The following is a 19,511-nucleotide window of genomic DNA, read 5'->3' as shown; positions in this document are numbered from 1 at the left end:
GGCATCTCAATTTCAATTCAATTTTATTTATATAGCGCCAAATCACAACAAAAGTCGCCTCAAGGCGCATCTGACAAGGATGCCTCCTGGGCGCCTCCTGGGTGAGGTGTTCCGGGCATATCCCACCGGGAGGAGGCCCCGTGGTCAGACCCAGGACACACTGGAGAGATTATATCTCTCGGCTGGCCTGGGAACGCCTTGGTGTTCCCCCGGACGAGCTGGAGGAGGTGGCTGGGGAGAGGGAGGTCTGGGCTTCTCTGCTTAGGCTGCTGCCCCTGCGACCCGGCCTCGGTTAAACCGGAAGAAGATGGATGGGTGGATGGATGGATGTCGTCCGCTGTGATGCTCACACCTCTGATAAAGTCTCACAGTGTCAGCTTTCTTTTTATACATAGATATAAATTATGGATATGTGCTGATAAATGATCAGAATTATAATCTTTCTGACTGAAAATTGAATCAAATTGAGACCTTGTGAATCAGAATTGAATCCGTTATAGAAATCAGTGAAATCACACAGCATCTTGAAGCAAACTCAACCACTACCAAATGAATTTTAGGTGTAGAAGCAACGAACAACTTTCTTTGAGTGGGTTTCATGTCTCACTATTGAGGCATCTGCCAGTGTTGTCACAGAGTTATGGTTACATTAGGGATACATGTCCAAAAAAGGCGTTCGTCTTGGGCTCAATTTGGGCCAGATCTAATGGACTAAAACAGTTTTTGATGACGTTGAACTAAAAGAAATTGTGGGTGTTCCAGTTGCAGCCTGAACAGCAGTGTTTTCCGGCCTTATTGTTTTTGTTTGTTTTTGTTTTGGGAGTGGGGGGTACATGTGAAAAGCAAACTAGCACCAAAAAAGATGGATCCATTTTTATTCCTTTTGTTTAACACACCAGCTCCACTCAAACAACTCGTGAATAACAAGCTCAAAATGAGTGGAACACATGATGCCTGAACTGTGCTGACAGTACCATACTAGCATTACTCCTGGCTGGTAGTATTAGTGTTGAACCAGCTTTCTAATCTGACTATGGCCAGTCTGAGTGAAAACAAGGTCAGTGCCAGCTGTCAGCATTGGCCTTGTCTTCCCTTCAAATCCACTGCACACAACGTGATCCGTGACAAAGGTAGTAGAGGATTTGCATATTTAAACAGTGAGACTTTGCACACTAGTGTCAGCCATGAGCTTTACTTAAAAATGCAATATTCTGCGTGTTCAGTGAAGACAGCGTGACAGTTGGGATTTATACCTCGGCTGTTGGAGAAGATACATGCCAGACTGCAGTCATCACTGGCAGAGTCCTCATATACAGGGTGGATATGTAGAATTACAATGTTGTGTGCAGTGTAGTACCTATTTCTCTGAGGCCAAGCTGTGTCAGCAGTGAGGTTGCCTGAGCCACTCTATCCTCCCTTCTCCATCTCTTTGTGTTCTGCGCAGAGGATGTGACAGCAGAGTCGGGGAGGGGGAGAGCTTAACGGAGACGATGCTTTGGATGATGAGCATTGTATGTTAATCTGCACTGTGTGCTTTAACTACCCTGCAGCCCAGAGGAGCTGGCGGGCAGACAGCAGTAGTGCTGGGGACTGGGAGTCGGGATTATTCGTCTCTATCTTTATATCTGTCTACACCCCCACCCCGACACAAATACAACCCAGAAGTGTCCCAGCATGTGCTGTTTGCTTACCAGCAGCAAATTACAGTTAAAAGGAAAAACACTTATTGATAAGTTAAGCCTTTTCATCTGCAGCATTGTGCTTTGTGAGAAGCATTCTGTAAACACGTTCGCATGTTTTAGTGAAAGAGAACAGACGGCAACACAAACTAACCCAAAGTTCAGTTCAATCCATGACTCTGAGATCACAACAACAGCCAGCTGAAGGTGACTGAGCCTAAATATGTCTCTCTCTCTCTCACGCACGCACACGCACATGCAGATGCACACGCACATGCAGAGACACACGCACATGCAGAGACGCACGTGCAGACGCACGCACACACGTACATGCAGATGCACACGTACATGCAGATGCACACACGCACACGGATGGTGAACGTTGCTGAACAGGCACAGGCGTGTCATGGTGCTATATTAGACCCTAAATGTCCTGTCAGTCGGCACTGACAGGACATATCTGCTCATCCTTCACTGTTAAATGGCACCTTTAACCCAATCGTCTGTTGCTGCTGATAATAGCAGGTGTGAGGTGTTTTTATTTTTTATTTTCTTTCCAAGCTCAGTTTGTGTCTTTATTTTTCCACAGCCAATGTGACTGCTTATCATAATCCGCTAAGAAATGCCAAATTTAAATCAGCGTCCACAGGAACGATCATAGTGTGGTGTTGTAAGAGTGTGGCCCGTCTCATGAAACAAGGATTTTCATTTTGAAAAAGCTGCAACACTGTTATTCACAATAGAAAATAATTTATTTCAAATGTTTAAACTGAGAAAATGTTGAATTTGATGGCAGCAACATGTGTGAAAAACACTGGAAAAGCGCATGTTTCCCACTGTGCAGCATCCCTGCTTCCATAATGGTCTGTGAGCTAAGGATTCAGAGCAGTCCCGGCTCTTCTCTTTGTGTTTTTCATTTCATAAGGCTCTAAATGTTCTCAGGTGGTGAAAGGTCTGGACTGCAGGGAGGCCAGTTCAGAAGCAATGCTGTTCTAATAGCTGCAGTATTCAAATATGAAGGCCTTCATTTTTATTTCAGTTAATTACAATGTTTTTCACACCTAGTTTTAGTTTTTCAGTTTAGTTGTGGTTAACTAATATAACTGTGACGTGTCATTAAAGCGATCTTATTCTAAAATTGTTCTATTGTTCTTTACACAATGATGCTGCTGACCTGTTACCAGTTAACATGATGAGCTGCAGCTGTTTCTTTTGAGTTGTCCAGCATTTCGTGACCCTGACCTAACTTTGTTGTGTTGTTGTCTTCAAATTTAGTATGTGCTCATATTGTTCATGAAATATAAAAACCTCTCAATGGAAACATTTGATATGTTTATGTTTTGATAAAATATGTATTGATGAAGCCTAAAAATAATCACATTCTGTTTTACATTTACGTTTTGCACAGTGTCCTGATGTTTTTGGGTACAAAGAAGGGCTGCAAAAAGTACTCAGCAGAATGATTGCCTGCCATTCATTTGAATTGTTTCTGACATGTTGTGATTTTCCTGGAGTATATGAGTTAAAAGAGCATATATGTACCTATATCACTTCCCAAAGCAAAGCTGTCCAGGTCTACACAAATCATTACAACATCATTGGCTTTAACATGTAACATGCAGTCATCCTGTCATGTCTCAACATCTGTGTCTCTTGAAAAGGAGAGAATTTGCTGATCTGCTAGAGAAATATGGATCTAATGGCAGCACTGGATCAACACGGAACTCTCCGATCCAGCAAGGTAGGGATGTTTCTGCTTAGCTCTGCTTGGTGATTTCCACTTTCATTTTCATTTCTTTCTTAATAGAAAGCTGTTGCTGCATTTGCATTAGAACAAAGTGTTTTTGTCATGCACGTGACACAGTACTGCTGTAATAATGTGTCTGCATGTAGAGAAACATGTTTTTCTCTGCCCCTCTGCTTTGGATGAAGACAACACGGTACAGTCTTTGCAGTAGATCAAACTGCCTTCCTGACAGAGACAAAACAGCTTTTCTCTGTTATGTCTCTGTCAGAAAGCTCAGTCATTAGGTAACAATAATCAATAGACTGAGAAGTCACTTTCTGATGGACTTTTTTCATTAAGGCCATTTGTTTCCATGCTCCCTAGGAACACCATACTCTGTTTGTGCCGGGTGGACTGATTTTTACTGCTGCATGTTTTGGGGTTTAAAAGCCACAGAGATGCATCTTTTAGAGAAAATCAACTGCTGCAATACTCCTGACACATACAGGATCACTACAGGTTTTCTCTTGGGCAGCGGTTGTCCTTCTCTCCTGGATCGGCTGGAGCTTTCTTTAGGAGCCTTCCCAGCTTTGACAAAAGTCCAGCTGGGATAACCACATTTACTCAGGGCCTTCTTGATGTTCTTCTGCCTCCTGGCTGCTGTGTCAGTGGGGATGGTGTTCGCTCTGTGTTGTAGCGTCCTGATGACACCCAGTTTGTGCTCCAGTGGATGATGAGAGTCAAACCTTAGATACTGATCCGTATGTGTAGGTTTACGGTACACATCAGCTTTTAGATGTCCCCCATTACTGATGGAAATCTCACAGTCTAAGAAGGCTAACCTGCCACTTTTCATATCCTCCCTGGTGAATTTGATGTGTCGGTCCACTGAGATGATGTGATCTAGTAAATTGTGGTAAGTCCTGAGATTCAATTTTCACCCTGGTGTCATCCACATACCTGAACCAATGACTTGATGGTGTTTGGTGGTTGTGGTTTGGATTAACATGCAGCTTTTCAACAGTGCTGACTGTTTCTTAGGGAGCCTGGTTAGCAGTCACACCATGGAAACAGTGGAAAATGGCCTTAAAGTCCATGAGAAAGTCATGTCTCAGTCTATTGATTATGCAAATATTATTTTATTATTATTTGGTGTTATTTTCCTGATCAGTTTGTGTTTAAAAAGTATACTTTCAGGTATTCTTCAAACTGTTGTCCAATTTCTAAAGCAAAGACCAACATGACCTTTAACATTTGAAATCGAAAATCGAAAACAACCGTTCTATTTTAGTCAGAGTACTCTGCCTATAGGCAGGAAGAAGTAAGTCGACCTTAAAATGCCTTATGACAAGTGCACATTTACCAACATCTGTTTGACTTGGAGAGGAGGCAGCCAGCTGCTGCAGAGCTGTTAAACAGAGCTCCAGCATGTGAGCAGTGCTGCTGATACATCAGGCTTCAGCTCCAGAATAAAGAGAGATAGCACTATAATGTGGTTTGCATTAAGAATTGTTAGTATGGATGGTTCACAGGAATATACTGCAAGAGCCTGAAAGTCTCTCTAGAGACACAAGAACAGCGAGAAAAAGATCCTCACTAACAGCAGTGATGAGCTGGTCCATGCTGTTGGCTTTGCTGCTGTAGGCTGCATGGACCACTCCTCGCTTGGTGTAAAAACACTTGTTTATGAGGAGAAATTTGATTGTGAGGTGTCTGGTGTGCTAATCTAAACAGCCCTCACTGATGCTAAAACATTGCACTGAGGTCTTTAAGCTAGGGTTCAAGTACAAACTAGAAGAAAAATAACGTTCTAAAAACAGGGAACACTTTGTTATATGTGTAGTATGAGACCAGTTTGCTCGTGTTAAATATTTATAGGAATTAAGAGCGACTCAAGTAGAAATAATGTTCTAAAAGGAAAAAATGCAAAATGGGGCAATTTAATGAAGACACACTACGAGACAACTTTTATGGAAATTAATTTAAAAAGAGCAAACTGACTAAGACGTGATCCTGATTTTTGCAGAGAAAATTGTGAGAGTAGAGAGCAGGTGGAAGAGAGCCTTAAGAGGTGGAGGTATGCTCTGGAGACTGGACTAATGAAAGTCTGTACAAGCCAGACGGAATACTGGAGTATGGAGGGAGATGGGTGGAAAGGTCACCATGAAGGTGCAAAGGTAGTGAGTTTAAATACAGGGATCAAGCATCCAAAGCAACAGGCAGTGAGGTGGAGTGGGTGGAAGTGAGTTCAGGGGTTTGGGATGGTTTTGGAAACAAGCAGAGGAGGGAGAGTGGATATATCGGACAAAGGAAGCTGAAGATGAAGCTGCTAGGCAGGAGGAAAAGAGGAAGACCTCACAGACTCATGCATGTAGTGAAGGAGGATATCCCGAGGGCCGGTGTGACAGAGGAGGATGCTGGGATAGGGTGAGATGGAGGCAGATGATCTGCTGTGTGCTAAAGGGAGCAGCTGAAAGTCTGGATTGCTAACTACCCTTTCCTAAAATAACTGTAATCTGGGTTATCTCTCTCATGTAATTTTTTGTTTGTTTGTTTTTCAAATCCAAAGGAGGTCGCTACCTGGATAGCACATCATCCGGTTCCTCGTCACGCTCCCAGAGTCCTTTGCTGTTGAGCCCAGCAGGCTCTCAGAGTATGTACAACAACAGTGGGCCCATGCTGCGCTCCCTCAGGTAAGAGTTCATATTTAATACAGGCTCACTGTCAACCCGACCATCAAGAAAGTCTTGGAGCTAAAATAGTAAGTTCTGGTTGGTTAGGTTGGAGTGAACAAAGTGGTTGAAAGTGAACCACTTTTCATTAAGGGAAGATGTCAGCAGGGCTAATGTAATTAAAGTCAGAACATCATAATAATGAAACAAGAAAATAAAAAGAAAATCTTATCTGTGTTTTGGGAAGCTGCAGGACTTTTTCCAGATTGTTTAGGCTCCATTCACACAAGGAAAGCTGTGACTGGAGACAGAAATGACAAAACTCTTCCACAGATCATAACAGAGCTGCTGCAGGATGGCAGCCTTGGTTTATGTAGGAATAAACCCAGAATATAACCAGCTGATCTGAGTAGCCCCTACTTGCAAATGAATTGCACTTATCTGTGATCAGTCTCAGTCTGTCTGAGACTGATTGCAGACTGTGATTATTTGGAGACAGCGTGCCTCCTATCAGGAGGTGATCAAAAGTGGCCATCCCGCCTCTCTGTGGGAGGTTACCATACATAACTCATGCTCCAATATTGTACCTCTGACTAACATCAGACTCTGCTGTTCACTTCCTGTTTCAGACCAGTAGGAAACATTGTTTATTTTAAACATGATCATCCAGTAACCATTTGTTTATTATTGAAACCAATCAAATTCCTTTAACCCAGCATGGCTAAAACAAAGCTGTACCAGCACATTGTCACATCTTAGAAGGACTCTAAGAAGACTTTAGAGTAAAGTGTATTTATTAAGTGCTTTTCATGAACAGGCATTCACAAAGGTTAAAATAAACAGAACGTTTGGTAACAAAATCGACAGTATAGACAATACAAAAGGTTACGTGTAAATGTAAAATTAAAAACAAAAGTGTCCCTTTTCTCCCATAGTTTGTGTTTTGTCCTTGTCTCCATGTACTTTTTTTTTTTTATTGGTATCAGACTTACAGATGAACACCTTCATTCACCTTTTCCCTCTGAACCCCACACCAGACATACAAAACTCTCCACCATCGCCTTTCCCTGATTCCCCCACCCAACATCCACACCAACTGTTGCCTACAAACAATTAGATTGTGTTGTACGCTGTTGTGTATTTGTAACATAATGTAATATGTAATGGGAGCACTGTGAAGTTCAAATTCCTGTGTACGATGTGTACGTATGGTTTTTGACAACAAAGCTTTGACTCTGATGTATACCAATGCTCTAACTGCCTCTGCCATGATGGACACATGTTCTTTGGATCACGTTCTCCTTTCTGTTCTCCTTCAAACGTTGTGATCAGAGTTCATCCTGGTTTCATCTGTCCAAAGACATTGTTTTTCCATTTCGAGAGCAAAGTCCTGTTTCTGTCAAAGTCTAATCTGGCCTCCAGTGTAACCTGTGGTTTGCACCTTGTTGTATTTCATTCATTCATCTCTTGATTGTACACTGTTGCCAATGATACACCTAAATCCTCGAGTGAGTCCCTGAACTATGTTAAGCTGTTTTTCTAAACCATGGAACTACTTCTGCCATTATCCACTCTTGAATCTTGCGATCAGCCTTTATTGTGTTATTTGCATCATTTCCCTGTGTTTCTGTCCAAAGGCATATACGTTAGGCTGATCTCATTCTAAATTGGCTATAGGTGTGGACTCAAGCTAAATAAAAACCCTCCGAGTTGCCAGTAACACTGGACGCAATTTTAGTTCTTGTCTTCCACCCAGCTGTTAGAAGCAGGTCCTGTAAGTTGAGGTGTACCACAGACCCCTTTTCCTAACTTCCAGAATTGATTATCCGTGTCTTTGTGTTCTTAGTCATCCAGGTGAAGGGGTGATTCAACTTATTTCAATAGCACGATCCGGCAGTCTAGGCATCACCATTGGAGGAGGTTCCAACAGGCCTGACGGCCCTGCAGTCTTCATCCAGGAGGTCCTGTCAGGAGGAGACTGTCACCGGGTAAGAAAAGAGGACAGCAGCCTCAAATAAACCTAAAGTGCAATGAGAGGGAAAGATGAGCGGTGTGATGAAGTGGAAGACATGCCATCATGGAGCAAAGCCTTTGCTTATTTAAATTGCAGTTTGTGTTACAGTTTGTGTTAGCTAAAGGTCCTATCACCTTTCTTTTTACACAAACTGCAGAACAAGACGTACAAACTACACTTACAGCTAACAAATCTCCTACAGTGAGACTTTGCCATCATCTTTGTCAACATTCAGTTTCAGCATGCTTGCCCGCTCTCCTCATGCTTTATCCATAAGAATAAGAAAGAAGAAATTGAGGCGTGCATATGCAGACTAGTCATAAAGTGTTTTGAGCGGATAGTGTCTCAGCAAATCAGAGACTGTACCCCCTCCCTTGACCCCCACCAGTTTGCTTGCTGTGCAAATTAGTCCATGGAGTATGTTGTTCCCATCACCCTTCAGAGAGCGCTGAGCCATTTGGAGAACAGGAAGCACTACATGACGATGCTCTTCTTTGACTACAGCTCAGCCTTCAACACCTTACTACCAGACATCCTCACCACCAAACTGATCCAAACTGATATGGAGTTCCACAGGGTTCATTGCTAGGGCTAGTTCTTGGAGATCATTTTTCTGAATTTCAGGAGCAGGACCTTCACACACACCCCTTCTTTGTCTATACATGACCCCCTCTCCCCCACTACAAGCTGTTCGTTCGTGTTTTCTTTCTCTCATTGTTTACTAGAAATGCTGTCAAACCTAAAATGAGTATGTGGTCCCGGCTAGTAAATGTCTACATTATACATGCTTCCCTGAGACAGTAACATTAGAAGGCATAACATAACTTCTAAATTCAGATCAAACTGAGGTTATTGTACTCAGCCCTGAAAATCTTAGAAATATGGTATCTAACCAGATTCTTACTCTGGATGGCATTACCTTGGCCTCCAGTAACACTGTGAGGAACCTTGGAGTCATTTTTGACCAGGATATGTCCTTCAATGCACATATTACACAAATATGTAAGACTGCTTTCTTCCACCCCTCTGAGAATGAGAATATCGTGGTGGAGGGGTTTGTGTGTCCCAGGGATCCCAGGGGCTATGTTGTCTGGGGGCTTTTGTCCCCTGGTAGGGTCTCCCATGGCAAATTGGTCTTGGGTGAGGGACCAGACAAAGAGTGATTCAGAAGACCCCATCAAGGGAACAGTTCACCCTGCCCGCGATAGGGTTACCGGGGCCCTGCCCTGGAGCCAGGCCCGGGGAGGGTGCCCGAGGGTGAACGTCTGGTGGCCGGGCGTTAGTCCATAGGGCCCGGCCGGGCACAGCCCGAAAAGGGGACATGGGCCCATCTTCCTGCAGGCCCACCACCCGCAGGAGGCACCGTAGGGGTCGGGTGCAAAGTGAGCCGGGCGGCGGCCAGGAGCGGAGGCCCTGGCGGACCGATCCCTGGCTACCAAGACTGGCGATTGGGACATGGAATGTCACCTCTCTGGTGGGGAAGGAGCCTGAGCTAGTACGTGAGGTTGAGAGGTACCGGCTAAATATAGTCGGGCTCACCTCAGCACATGGCCTGGGCTCTGGAACCAGTCTCCTGGAGAGGGGCTGGACTGTTTCTCAGTCTGGAGTTGCCCCTGGTGAGAGGTGTTGGGCTGGGGTGGGTATCTTGGTATCCCCTTGGCTTGCTGCTGGTATGTTGGGATTTCTCCCAGTGGACGAGAGGGTTTGTTCCCTTCGCCTTCGGGCCAGGGAACAGTACCTGACTGTCGTCTGTGCTTATGCGCCGAGTGGCAGTTCAGAGTAACCAGCCTTCTTGGAGTCCCTGAGTGGGGCACTGGAGGGTGCTCTTCCTGGGGACTCTGTTTTCCTACTGGGAGACTTCACTGCTCACGTGGGCAACAACAGTGAGACCTGCAAGGGCGTGACTGGGAGGAACGGCTTCCCAGATCTTAACCTGAGCGGTGTTTTGTTATTGGACTTCTGTGCAAACCACAGTTTGGCCTTAACGAACACCTTGTTCGAACATAAGAGTGTCCATAAGTGCACGTGGCACCAGGACACTCTAGGCTACAGGTCGATGATCGATTTTGGAATCGTATCACCAGACTTGCGACCATATGTTTTGGACACTCAGGTAAAGAGAAGGGCTGAGCTGTCAACTGATCACCACCTGGTGGTGAGTTGGATTAGGTGACAGGGGAGGATGCTGGACAGACCTGGCACACCCAAACGTACAGTGAGGATGTGCTGGGAATGTCTAGCAGAGGCCCCGGTCCGCGAGATCTTCAACTCACACCTCCGGCAGAGCTTCAACAGCATGCCGAGGGAGACTGGGGACATTGAGTCCGAATGGACCATGCTCAACATCTCCATTGCCGAAGCCGCTCCACTAGGCGTAGCCAAGTGGCGGAGGGCTTTCACTTCGGTGGTCTCAGAATCTCATCTCTGCTTTTTGCAGATGATGTGGTTCCGTTGGCTTCATTGGGTGATGGCCTCCAGCTCGCACTGGAACAGTTCGCAGCAGAGTGTGAAGCAGCGGAAATGAGGATCAGCACCTCCAAATCTGAGGCCATGGTCCTCAGCCGGAAAAGGGTGGAGTGCCCACTCCAGGTCGGGGATAAGTTCCTGCCCCAAGTGGAGGAGTTCAAGTATCTCGGGGTCTTGTTCACAAGTGATGGGAGAAGGGAGCAGGAGATCGACAGACGGATTGGTGCAGCGGCTGCTGCACCGGTTCGTCGTGGTGAAGAGAGAGCTGAGTGTAAAAGCAAAGCTCTCAATTTACCAGGTCGATCTACGTCCCTGCCCTCACCTATGGTCACGAGCTGTGGGTAGTGACCGAAAGAACGAGATGACGGATACAAGCGACGGAAATGGGCTTCCTCTGAAGGGTGTCTGGCCTCTCCCTTAGAGATAGGGTGAGAAGTTCGGCCATTTGGGAGGGGCTCAGAGTAGAGCCGCTGCTCCTCCACATCGAAAGGACCCAGCTGAAGTGGTTCGGCCATCTGACAAGGATGCCTCCTGGGCGCCTCCTGGGCGCCTCCTGGGTGAGGTTTTCCGGGCATGTCCCACTGGGAGGAGGCCCCGGGGCAGATCCAGGACACGCTGGAGAGATTATATCTCTCAGCTGGCCTGGGAACGCCTTGGTGTTCCCCCAGATAAGCTGGAGGAGGTGGCTGGGGAGAGGGAGGTCTGGGCTTCTCTGCTTAGGCTGCTGCCCCCGCGACCCGGCCTAGGATAAGCGGAAGAAAATGGATGGATGGATGGATGGGTGGGTGCTTTCTTCCATTTGTGCAACATCTCTAAAGTTAGAAATATCCTGTCTCAGAGTGACGCTGAAAAACTAGTTCATGCATTTATTACTTCCAGGCTGGACGACTGTAATTCATTATTATCAGGAAGTCCTAAAAACTCCCTGAAAAGCCTTCAGCTGATCCAAAATGCTGCAGCAAGAGTCCTGACAGGGACTAGAAAGAGAGAGCAGATTTCTCCTGTTTATTGGCTTCCCTTCATTGGCTTCCTGTTAAATCCAGAATTCAAAATCCTGCTCCTCACACTCAAGGTCTTAAATAATCAGGCCCCATCTTATCTTAATGACCTTGTAGTACCATATCACCCTATTAGAGCACTTCGCTCTCGCTCTGCAGGCCTACTTGTTGTTCCTAGAGTATTTAAAAGTAGAATGGGAGGCAGAGCCTTCAGTTTTCAGGCCCCTCTTCTGTGCAACCAGCTTCCAGTTTGGATTCAGGGAGACAGACACTATCTCTACTTTCAAGATTAGGCTTCAAACTTTCCTTTTTGCTAAAGCATATAGTTAGGGCTGGACCAGGTGACCCTGAATCCTCCCTTAGTTATGCTGTAATAGGTGTAGGCTGCTGGGGGACTCCCATGATGGATTTTTCCTGCTCTCACCCTTTCTCACTCATCACCTGTTTATACACCTCCCTGCATTTCATCATTAGTTATGATTCATATCTGTCTCTCTTCCTCAGCTTGTCTTTCTCTCCTCTCCCCTATCTGGTCGCCGCCCCTCCCTGAGCCTGGTTCTGCTGGAGGTTTCTTCCTGTTAAAAGGGAGTTCTTCCTTCACACAATTGCCAAAGCACTTGCTCATTAGGGGGTCATCATCATTGTTGGAATTTTCTTTGATTTGTCTGTATTATTGATCGTGCCTTACAGAACAAAGCGCCTTGAGCCAACTGTTGTTATGATTTTGTGCTATATGAATAAAATTGAATTGGATTGAACTGAAATACATGTTGCAGTTATGTTCCTGCAGTTGAAAAGAGCTGATAATGACTAGACTTGGATAAGTACTTTGATTCTTAGAAGTGGCCCTGACAGTTTATTGTACTTTTAAATAAGGAGAAACAGGGTTTGTAGCCTCCTGCTCAGTGGGAATAAAACTGTCTCCCTGTTGTGCAGGATGGACGGTTGAGACCGGGAGATCAGCTCATTGCTATTAACAAGGAGTCCTTGATTGGTGTGACACATGAAGAGGCCAAAAGCATGCTAAACAAAGTGAAATTCAGGTGAGTGGTGTTCATGTTAGAAATGAATGTACCAAAGTCTAGTGTGGAACAATGAGCCAGTGTATACACAGTGCTACAGTATAAGCAGTTTTGATCTTAGTGTCTGTGTGTTTTTGGACATTGACATGATTTCTTTGTTATTTTTACTGTTTTCCAACACATATTAAGTTAGAGTCAGATAATGAATGTTTTCACAGTTTCAGTTTCAAGATATACCAAACAAAAGTACTGCAGTACCCACTGAAACAGAGTTATTCCTATACACAGGGTTGGACAGCTGACAGATGCAGGCAGGATAGATTTTTCAAAGCTTCCTCATAAAGAAATAAGATCCAAGGTCTGGAACTGACTCCAAGTGTGACACCTGCAGTTGGAAGCACAGAGCATAAAGTCAAAAGACATCTCAGTACAATAGAATAGAATAGAATAGAATAGAATAGAATAGCCCTTTATTGTCATTGTACATATACAATGAAATTATGGGAAACCAGGCAGACAGTGAGAGCACATGATTCAGGATTTTGGCACATTCTGTGAAAAAAAACAAAAAGTCATTTGTGAGATTGACATTATATGAAGGGATGAAATCCCTCCCCTTACACGGAAATCCATGTAAAAGGCTTTTTTTTGCAAGAGTGGTGGCCTTTTACATCAAGCAGCTAGATAACAGCACTGCAGGACAGCTTCACAAACCAGTGATCAGAATAGCAAGGCCAGATTAGACTTAAGAAAAAGTCTCACGGTTTTGGACACATTGTAAAGAGGATGGTGGATACTATGATGAGTATAAGTGTAAAACATTGTCTGTAAAAGACATAAAGCAGTGTGATGGCATGGATATACACTCTCTCCAGTTCACTGGGTTACATGTAGATCATTAAAATCAGTTCAAACTGAGAAAAGCTCATATCACTCTCTTAGGATTAACAGTTTTTCTTGTAACAGTTTAAGCTAATAACTTATAATACTTAAATAAAGTTGTGCAGAAACCTTCATACTGTGGAAACATTATCTTCTACAGCATCTTCGATCCTGGGTTGGAAAAAGCAACCTGATTTAAGCTTTGTTAAAGACTGCAACCAAATGACTTTTACACAAACTGCCATAGACCCACCTGTAAATACAGTGTCAAAGCTGATACTACACTTTAAGCCCAAAGTTGAATGTGTTTTTGTAAATGGGTAAACAAAATGTCCCACATATATGGACCACGCTTTGTGTGCCAACACTGATCACATGCTTATGTGTTTGTCTCTAGCCAAGATACTGCTGTGGACATAGCCTTCATCCCGGGTAAAGGACTTTTTCCCAGCAGCACGTCTCTTCACAATGGGCTCCAGCGAGCCTCGGGCAACAGCTACAACTCTGGACGCGTAAAAGTCCACATCCGATCACCCGAGGTCAGCTCCACCACATACACGGCTCCTACAGGTCATTCATAGAAGAAGTGGCCTGTTATTCTCACAGCAAACCAGAAGTTGCAGAAGAAGCAGGATTTCCATGTAAAAGAAAGATTAGAGTTGTATCTTCTGTACCTATATCAGCACACCGACTGCAGGATAAAAGAAACAACCTGACTGAGCTCTGGGAAACAGAGTTACTGTTGCTATTTATCCTCATTCAAAAACACAAAAAACACCAGGTGTCCTTAAATGTGTCAGCTGGCTGAGTCGATTATGTTGTTTCAAAAATTGAAGGTTAAGACTACATTTATTCTTTGAGCTAAAGTCTCATATTGTACTAATGTCGTCAAAAAAATGCTAAAAGATCAACCAAATAACTTTGAAAAGGCCGCTGTGCTTTGGTATAACTGAGGAATAAACATAGTCCAATAAACACACTGATTAATGAACCGTTATTGACTAAAGAGTAGTTGTACTTCCCACAGTATATAGCATGTTACACAACCTTTGGGACAGTGCTCTTGTTATTAATGAATACAATGAATGAGTTTATTAGCTACACTAATAAACTCATTGGTCATTAGTATTGGAATTCTATTTAACTATTTTCCTTGTGTATTGGTGTAGATCTGTGCAGAGGAGCCAGCCCCACCTTCCTCACCTTCTCCTGACATCTGTCCTCCAGATATTCATGTTTCAGGTGAGACCTCTGTGTTTGCACTCAGACTACAGTGCTGCCCCCCCCCCCCCCCCCCCCGGGAGCCCAGTCAAAAGCCTGTCCATTATGCTAGCAGTGTCTAAGCGTTCTTTTTCTTAATTCATACGGGGCGCCACCCCCACTTTGGGAACCTCTGGTATAAGACTAAGAGCTCTGCTGTTCAACAAAAACTCTGGAAATACAGTGGGGCAAAAAAGTATTTAGTCAGCCACCGATTGTGCAAGTTCCCCCACTTAAAATGATGACAGAGGTCAGTAATTTGCACCAGAGGTACACTTCAACTGTGAGAGACAGAATGTGAAAAAAAAAATCCATGAATCCACATGGTAGGATTTGTAAAGAATTTATTCGTAAATCAGGGTGGAAAATAAGTATTTGGTCAATAACAAAAATACAACTCAATACTTTGTAACATAACCTTTGTTGGCAATAACAGAGGTCAAACGTTTACTATAGGTCTTTACCAGGTTTGCACACACAGTAGCTGGTATTTTGGCCCATTCCTCCATGCAGATCTTCTCGAGAGCAGTGATGTTTTGGGGCTGTCGCCGAGCAACACGGACTTTCAACTCCCGCCACAGATTTTCTATGGGGTTGAGGTCTGGAGACTGGCTAGGCCACTCCAGGACTTTCAAATGCTTCTTACGGAGCCACTCCTTTGTTGCCCGGGCGGTGTGTTTTGGATCATTGTCATGTTGGAAGACCCAGCCTCGTTTCATCTTCAAAGTTCTCACTGATGGAAGGAGGTTTTGGCTCAAAATCTCACGATACATGGCCCCATTCATTCTGTCCTTAACACGGATCAGTCGTCCTGTCCCCTTGGCAGAAAAACAGCCCCATAGCATGATGTTTCCACCCCCATGCTTCACAGTAGGTATGGTGTTCTTGGGATGCAACTCAGTATTCTTCCTCCAAACACGACGAGTTGAGTTTATACCAAAAAGTTCTACTTTGGTTTCATCTGACCACATGACATTCTCCCAATCCTCTGCTGTATCATCCATGTGCTCTCTGGCAAACTTCAGACGGGCCTGGCTTCAGCAGCGGAACACGTCTGGCACTGCGGGATTTGATTCCCTGCCGTTGTAGTGTGTTACTGATGGTGACCTTTGTTACTTTGGTCCCAGCTCTCTGCAGGTCATTCACCAGGTCCCCCCGTGTGGTTCTGGGATCTTTGCTCACCGTTCTCATGATCATTTTGACCCCACGGGATGAGATCTTGCGTGGAGCCCCAGATCGAGGGAGATTATCAGTGGTCTTGTATGTCTTCCATTTTCTGATGATTGCTCCCACAGTTGATTTTTTCACACCAAGCTGCTTGCCTATTGTAGATTCACTCTTCCCAGTCTGGTGCAGGTCTACAATACTTTTCCTGGTGTCCTTCGAAAGCTCTTTGGTCTTGGCCATGGCGGAGTTTGGAGTCTGACTGTTTGAGGCTGTGGACAGGTGTCTTTTATACAGATGATGAGTTCAAACAGGTGCCATTCATACAGGTAACGAGTGGGGGACAGAAAAGCTTCTTACAGAAGACGTTACAGGTCTGTGAGAGCCAGAGATTTTCCTTGTTTGAGGTGACCAAATACTTATTTTCCACCCTGATTTACGAATAAATTCTTTACAAATCCTACCATGTGGATTCATGGATTTTTTTTTCACATTCTGTCTCTCACAGTTGAAGTGTACCTCTGGTGCAAATTACTGACCTCTGTCATCATTTTAAGTGGGGGAACTTGCACAATCGGTGGCTGACTAAATACTTTTTTGCCCCACTGTAAAAAACTCTGCTACACTGAAAACAAATGTTTGGCTAATATTTAGCAGAAAAATGCACAGTGTGAAAAAGTATGGAGAAGACAGAAAAACAAATGTCATCAGGAAGCTGATGACAGCATCAGGAAGGGAGCACTGGAGGCCACGCATGCACACTGAGCACAGAGCCAGCACCAACACGTGAGGGATTTTTCTTTGTCATTTATTGATTTGACTCATATGCACAGTGGGTCAGTGGTTAGTACTGCTAGATCACAGCGGGGGGGGGGGGGTTCCTGATTCAGTTCAGTTCAGTTTTATCTGTATAGCATCAAATCATCAAAGAGTTGCCTCAAACTGCTTTAATACAGAAGAAACTCCAACAACAGGAAGCACTTGGCGACAGCAAGAAGGACAAACTTGGTTTTAAAAGGAAAAACCTCCAGCTGAGCCAGGCTCAGGGAGGGGCAGACATGTGACTGGCTGGGTTTGGAGGATGATGACAGGACAAAGACATGCTGTGGAAGAAAGCCAGAGATTAACATCAACTAATGATTCAATACATAGTTCATGAAAATGGTGACTGAAGAAGAAACACTCTACAGCCTACACCTATTACAGCATAACTAAGGGAGGATCCAGGGTCACCTGGTCCAGCCCTAACTATATGCTTTATCAAAAAGGAAAGTTTGAAGCCTAATCTTAAAAGTAGAGATAGTGTCTGTCTCCTGAATCCAAACTGGAAGCTGGTTCCACAGAAGAGGGGCCTGAAAACTGAAGGCTCTGCCTCCCATTCTACTTTTAAACATTGCAAATATTGATCACTGAATAGTTTTGTGAGGATGAAAATAATGATGAAATGGTGACTCATATTAGTGCACTTCAGTCACCACAGTTCAGCTGAACATCTGTCTCAGTCCTGAAGTAAAGCCAGAGAAGTGGAGACTGGATCTCAGATCAGTGAGGCTGTACTGATGCATGCGGTGGCTCAGCATGTTACATAGAAACATTTAGATAACACAAATAAGAGCAGTCTTTAAGTGAATGGACGTATTCACAGTTCATATTCATTTCAACATATTTTTGGCTCGTGTTATGTCTGCCATACAGCTTTTACGTTTGCTGTTCTTTATTTCTGGTGCAACAAATGCCTCTCAGCAGAACATCACTTTGCCAAAGGAGACTGAAAACGATCTGAAGCAGTCCAGTTGTCGTCATACTGAAGGACTGCTTTAGACCAGCAGCTGTAGTGTCATAGGGCTGCCCGTGGCTCTCGCCCGAAAGCCACTGGACAGCCTTTCCCAATCCAATTGGCTGGGATTACCCAGCCAAGGTTATTTTCTAGGTACTCTAATCATTTCACTCCCCGCCAGCCTCTAAGCCAGTTGCTAGCTGTGACAGATGTCAGCACTTTGTAGTGAGGTGAGCGCACACACAGAAACAGATTTTTATTATATTACAAAATATAATGTTCCAGAATTATGATCCAGGTTAAATATGGTTCACTGTGACAACATTTCAGATAAATACTCCTCTTAAATCAGTTAATCTACAAAATGACTCCACACTATGAAGACAATGTAAAACAGTAACATGAGTGTAAACAGAGTTTAAAGTCAGAAGAGCAGAGCAGCCATACAAATCTGGGACAGAAAAACGCATCATATGAATGGCTGGCTGCTCCCTCCCCTCGCCTCTACATAATCATCCACTTTTCTTCAGTTCCTCTCTTTTTAATCATCTGCTTTTCCCTGTACCATCGCTCACAGTCACAAAGACCTGCTTTAAACCAGCAACACCGACATCAGGTTGTCTATTCAACTCTGATATGACAGATTATATAACGATATTTCTCCTGCTGTTCCTCACTCCTAATTACACTTTCAGTATTCTGTTAAGAGGCCAGTGCAGGGGTCAGCAACCTTTAACACCCAAAGAGCCACTTGGACCCAGTTTCCCCGGAAAAGCAAACACTGGGAGCCGCAAATACTTTCTGACATCTAAAATGAAGATAACACTGTTATTGTTTTTTACCTTTATGCTTTGTATAGAACAACTAAGGTGTGTTGCTTATGAAATCCATGAAGTGCTACAGAGAAAATGAAATTTTATTTATGTAATGAACACATTTTGAACTCTTAAAAAATACAACAAAAAGGAGATGCACCCAGGTGAAGGTCTCTTTTAAATGAATTAAAAAGCTGAACTTAAATGATTCATATATCACCTTTGGGATTTCACAGCCTGTAGCGCAGCCTTGACCTGAATTTTAAGAATATTTGGAAAAAAGCTCTATGCTGCTAAAAAATGAAAAATAGATATTTGCAAAATATCTGGATAAATATGTATTTTACCTGGTTAATGTGTGTGGCGGGGCGTGGTCTGCAGCGCCGCTGCAGGGGAGGCGGACGCACCTGAGCGGCACCCACAATCACGCCTCGCCGCCTTAACGTTTGTGCCACCTATGCTGTTGTGTTGGTGTGTGTCGGGCTGTGAGCTGCAAAGCTACAGCCGGCTGTGTGGCTACAGCAACCGTGTGTGAAAAGTGGTCAATAGAGAAAAAAGCGTGTTCATGGAAACATCGTCGGGTCTGCTGTGATATGTTTACAACGGGACTTCTGCTCCTGAACCTCTGCGCACAGCGTCTGCAGATCGGGGCTGTAAGAAGTCGCTTCATCTTTACGCAGGACTGTAAGCTGTCGTCTGTGAGGCGCAGAGATGGGCAGTAACGCGTTACTTGTAACGCGTTACTGTAATCTGATTACTTTTTTCAAGTAACGAGTAAAGTAAGGGATTACTATTGCAAAAACGGTAATTAGATTACCGTTACTTTCCCGTAGGAACGCTGCGTTACTGCGTTACTAAAACCGTGATTTTTTGCGAGAATGTCTCACGACAGTGACGTAAGCGAGTGCGACGTTAGTGACAACAGCTGTGTGCAGATCAACAATGGATCATATATGGATTGTGGGAGAGAGTATGAGCGTGCAGCGTTTAAAGCGTGGAAGTACTGACCTTACTTTGAGTTTGAGTCCATAAAAAG

The 19,511-nt window shown here is 44.3% G+C and overlaps 1 protein-coding gene across 7 annotated transcripts in view; it reads left to right on the top strand.

The window, feature by feature from the left end:
- si:dkeyp-72e1.9 (syntaxin-binding protein 4) overlaps positions 1 to 19,511 on the top strand; it is a 61,013-nt gene that overhangs the window by 26,674 nt on the left and 14,828 nt on the right. For all 7 annotated transcript variants that reach the window (XM_040005014.1, XM_040005017.1, XM_040005016.1 and 4 more), the window contains 6 exons: positions 3,341 to 3,420; positions 5,975 to 6,098; positions 7,924 to 8,065; positions 12,492 to 12,598; positions 13,857 to 13,998; positions 14,629 to 14,701. In XM_040005014.1, the coding sequence (XP_039860948.1) occupies positions 3,341 to 3,420; positions 5,975 to 6,098; positions 7,924 to 8,065; positions 12,492 to 12,598; positions 13,857 to 13,998; positions 14,629 to 14,701 (668 nt within the window). The remainder of the gene's footprint in view (positions 1 to 3,340; positions 3,421 to 5,974; positions 6,099 to 7,923; positions 8,066 to 12,491; positions 12,599 to 13,856; positions 13,999 to 14,628; positions 14,702 to 19,511) is intronic.

This window comes from Simochromis diagramma, unplaced genomic scaffold (genome assembly GCF_900408965.1).
Source record: "Simochromis diagramma unplaced genomic scaffold, fSimDia1.1 OVJJ01000494.1, whole genome shotgun sequence".
NCBI lineage: Eukaryota > Metazoa > Chordata > Actinopteri > Cichliformes > Cichlidae > Simochromis > Simochromis diagramma.
Note: the sequence above shows the minus strand (reverse complement) of the source record. Positions and strands in the feature narration are given on the sequence as shown.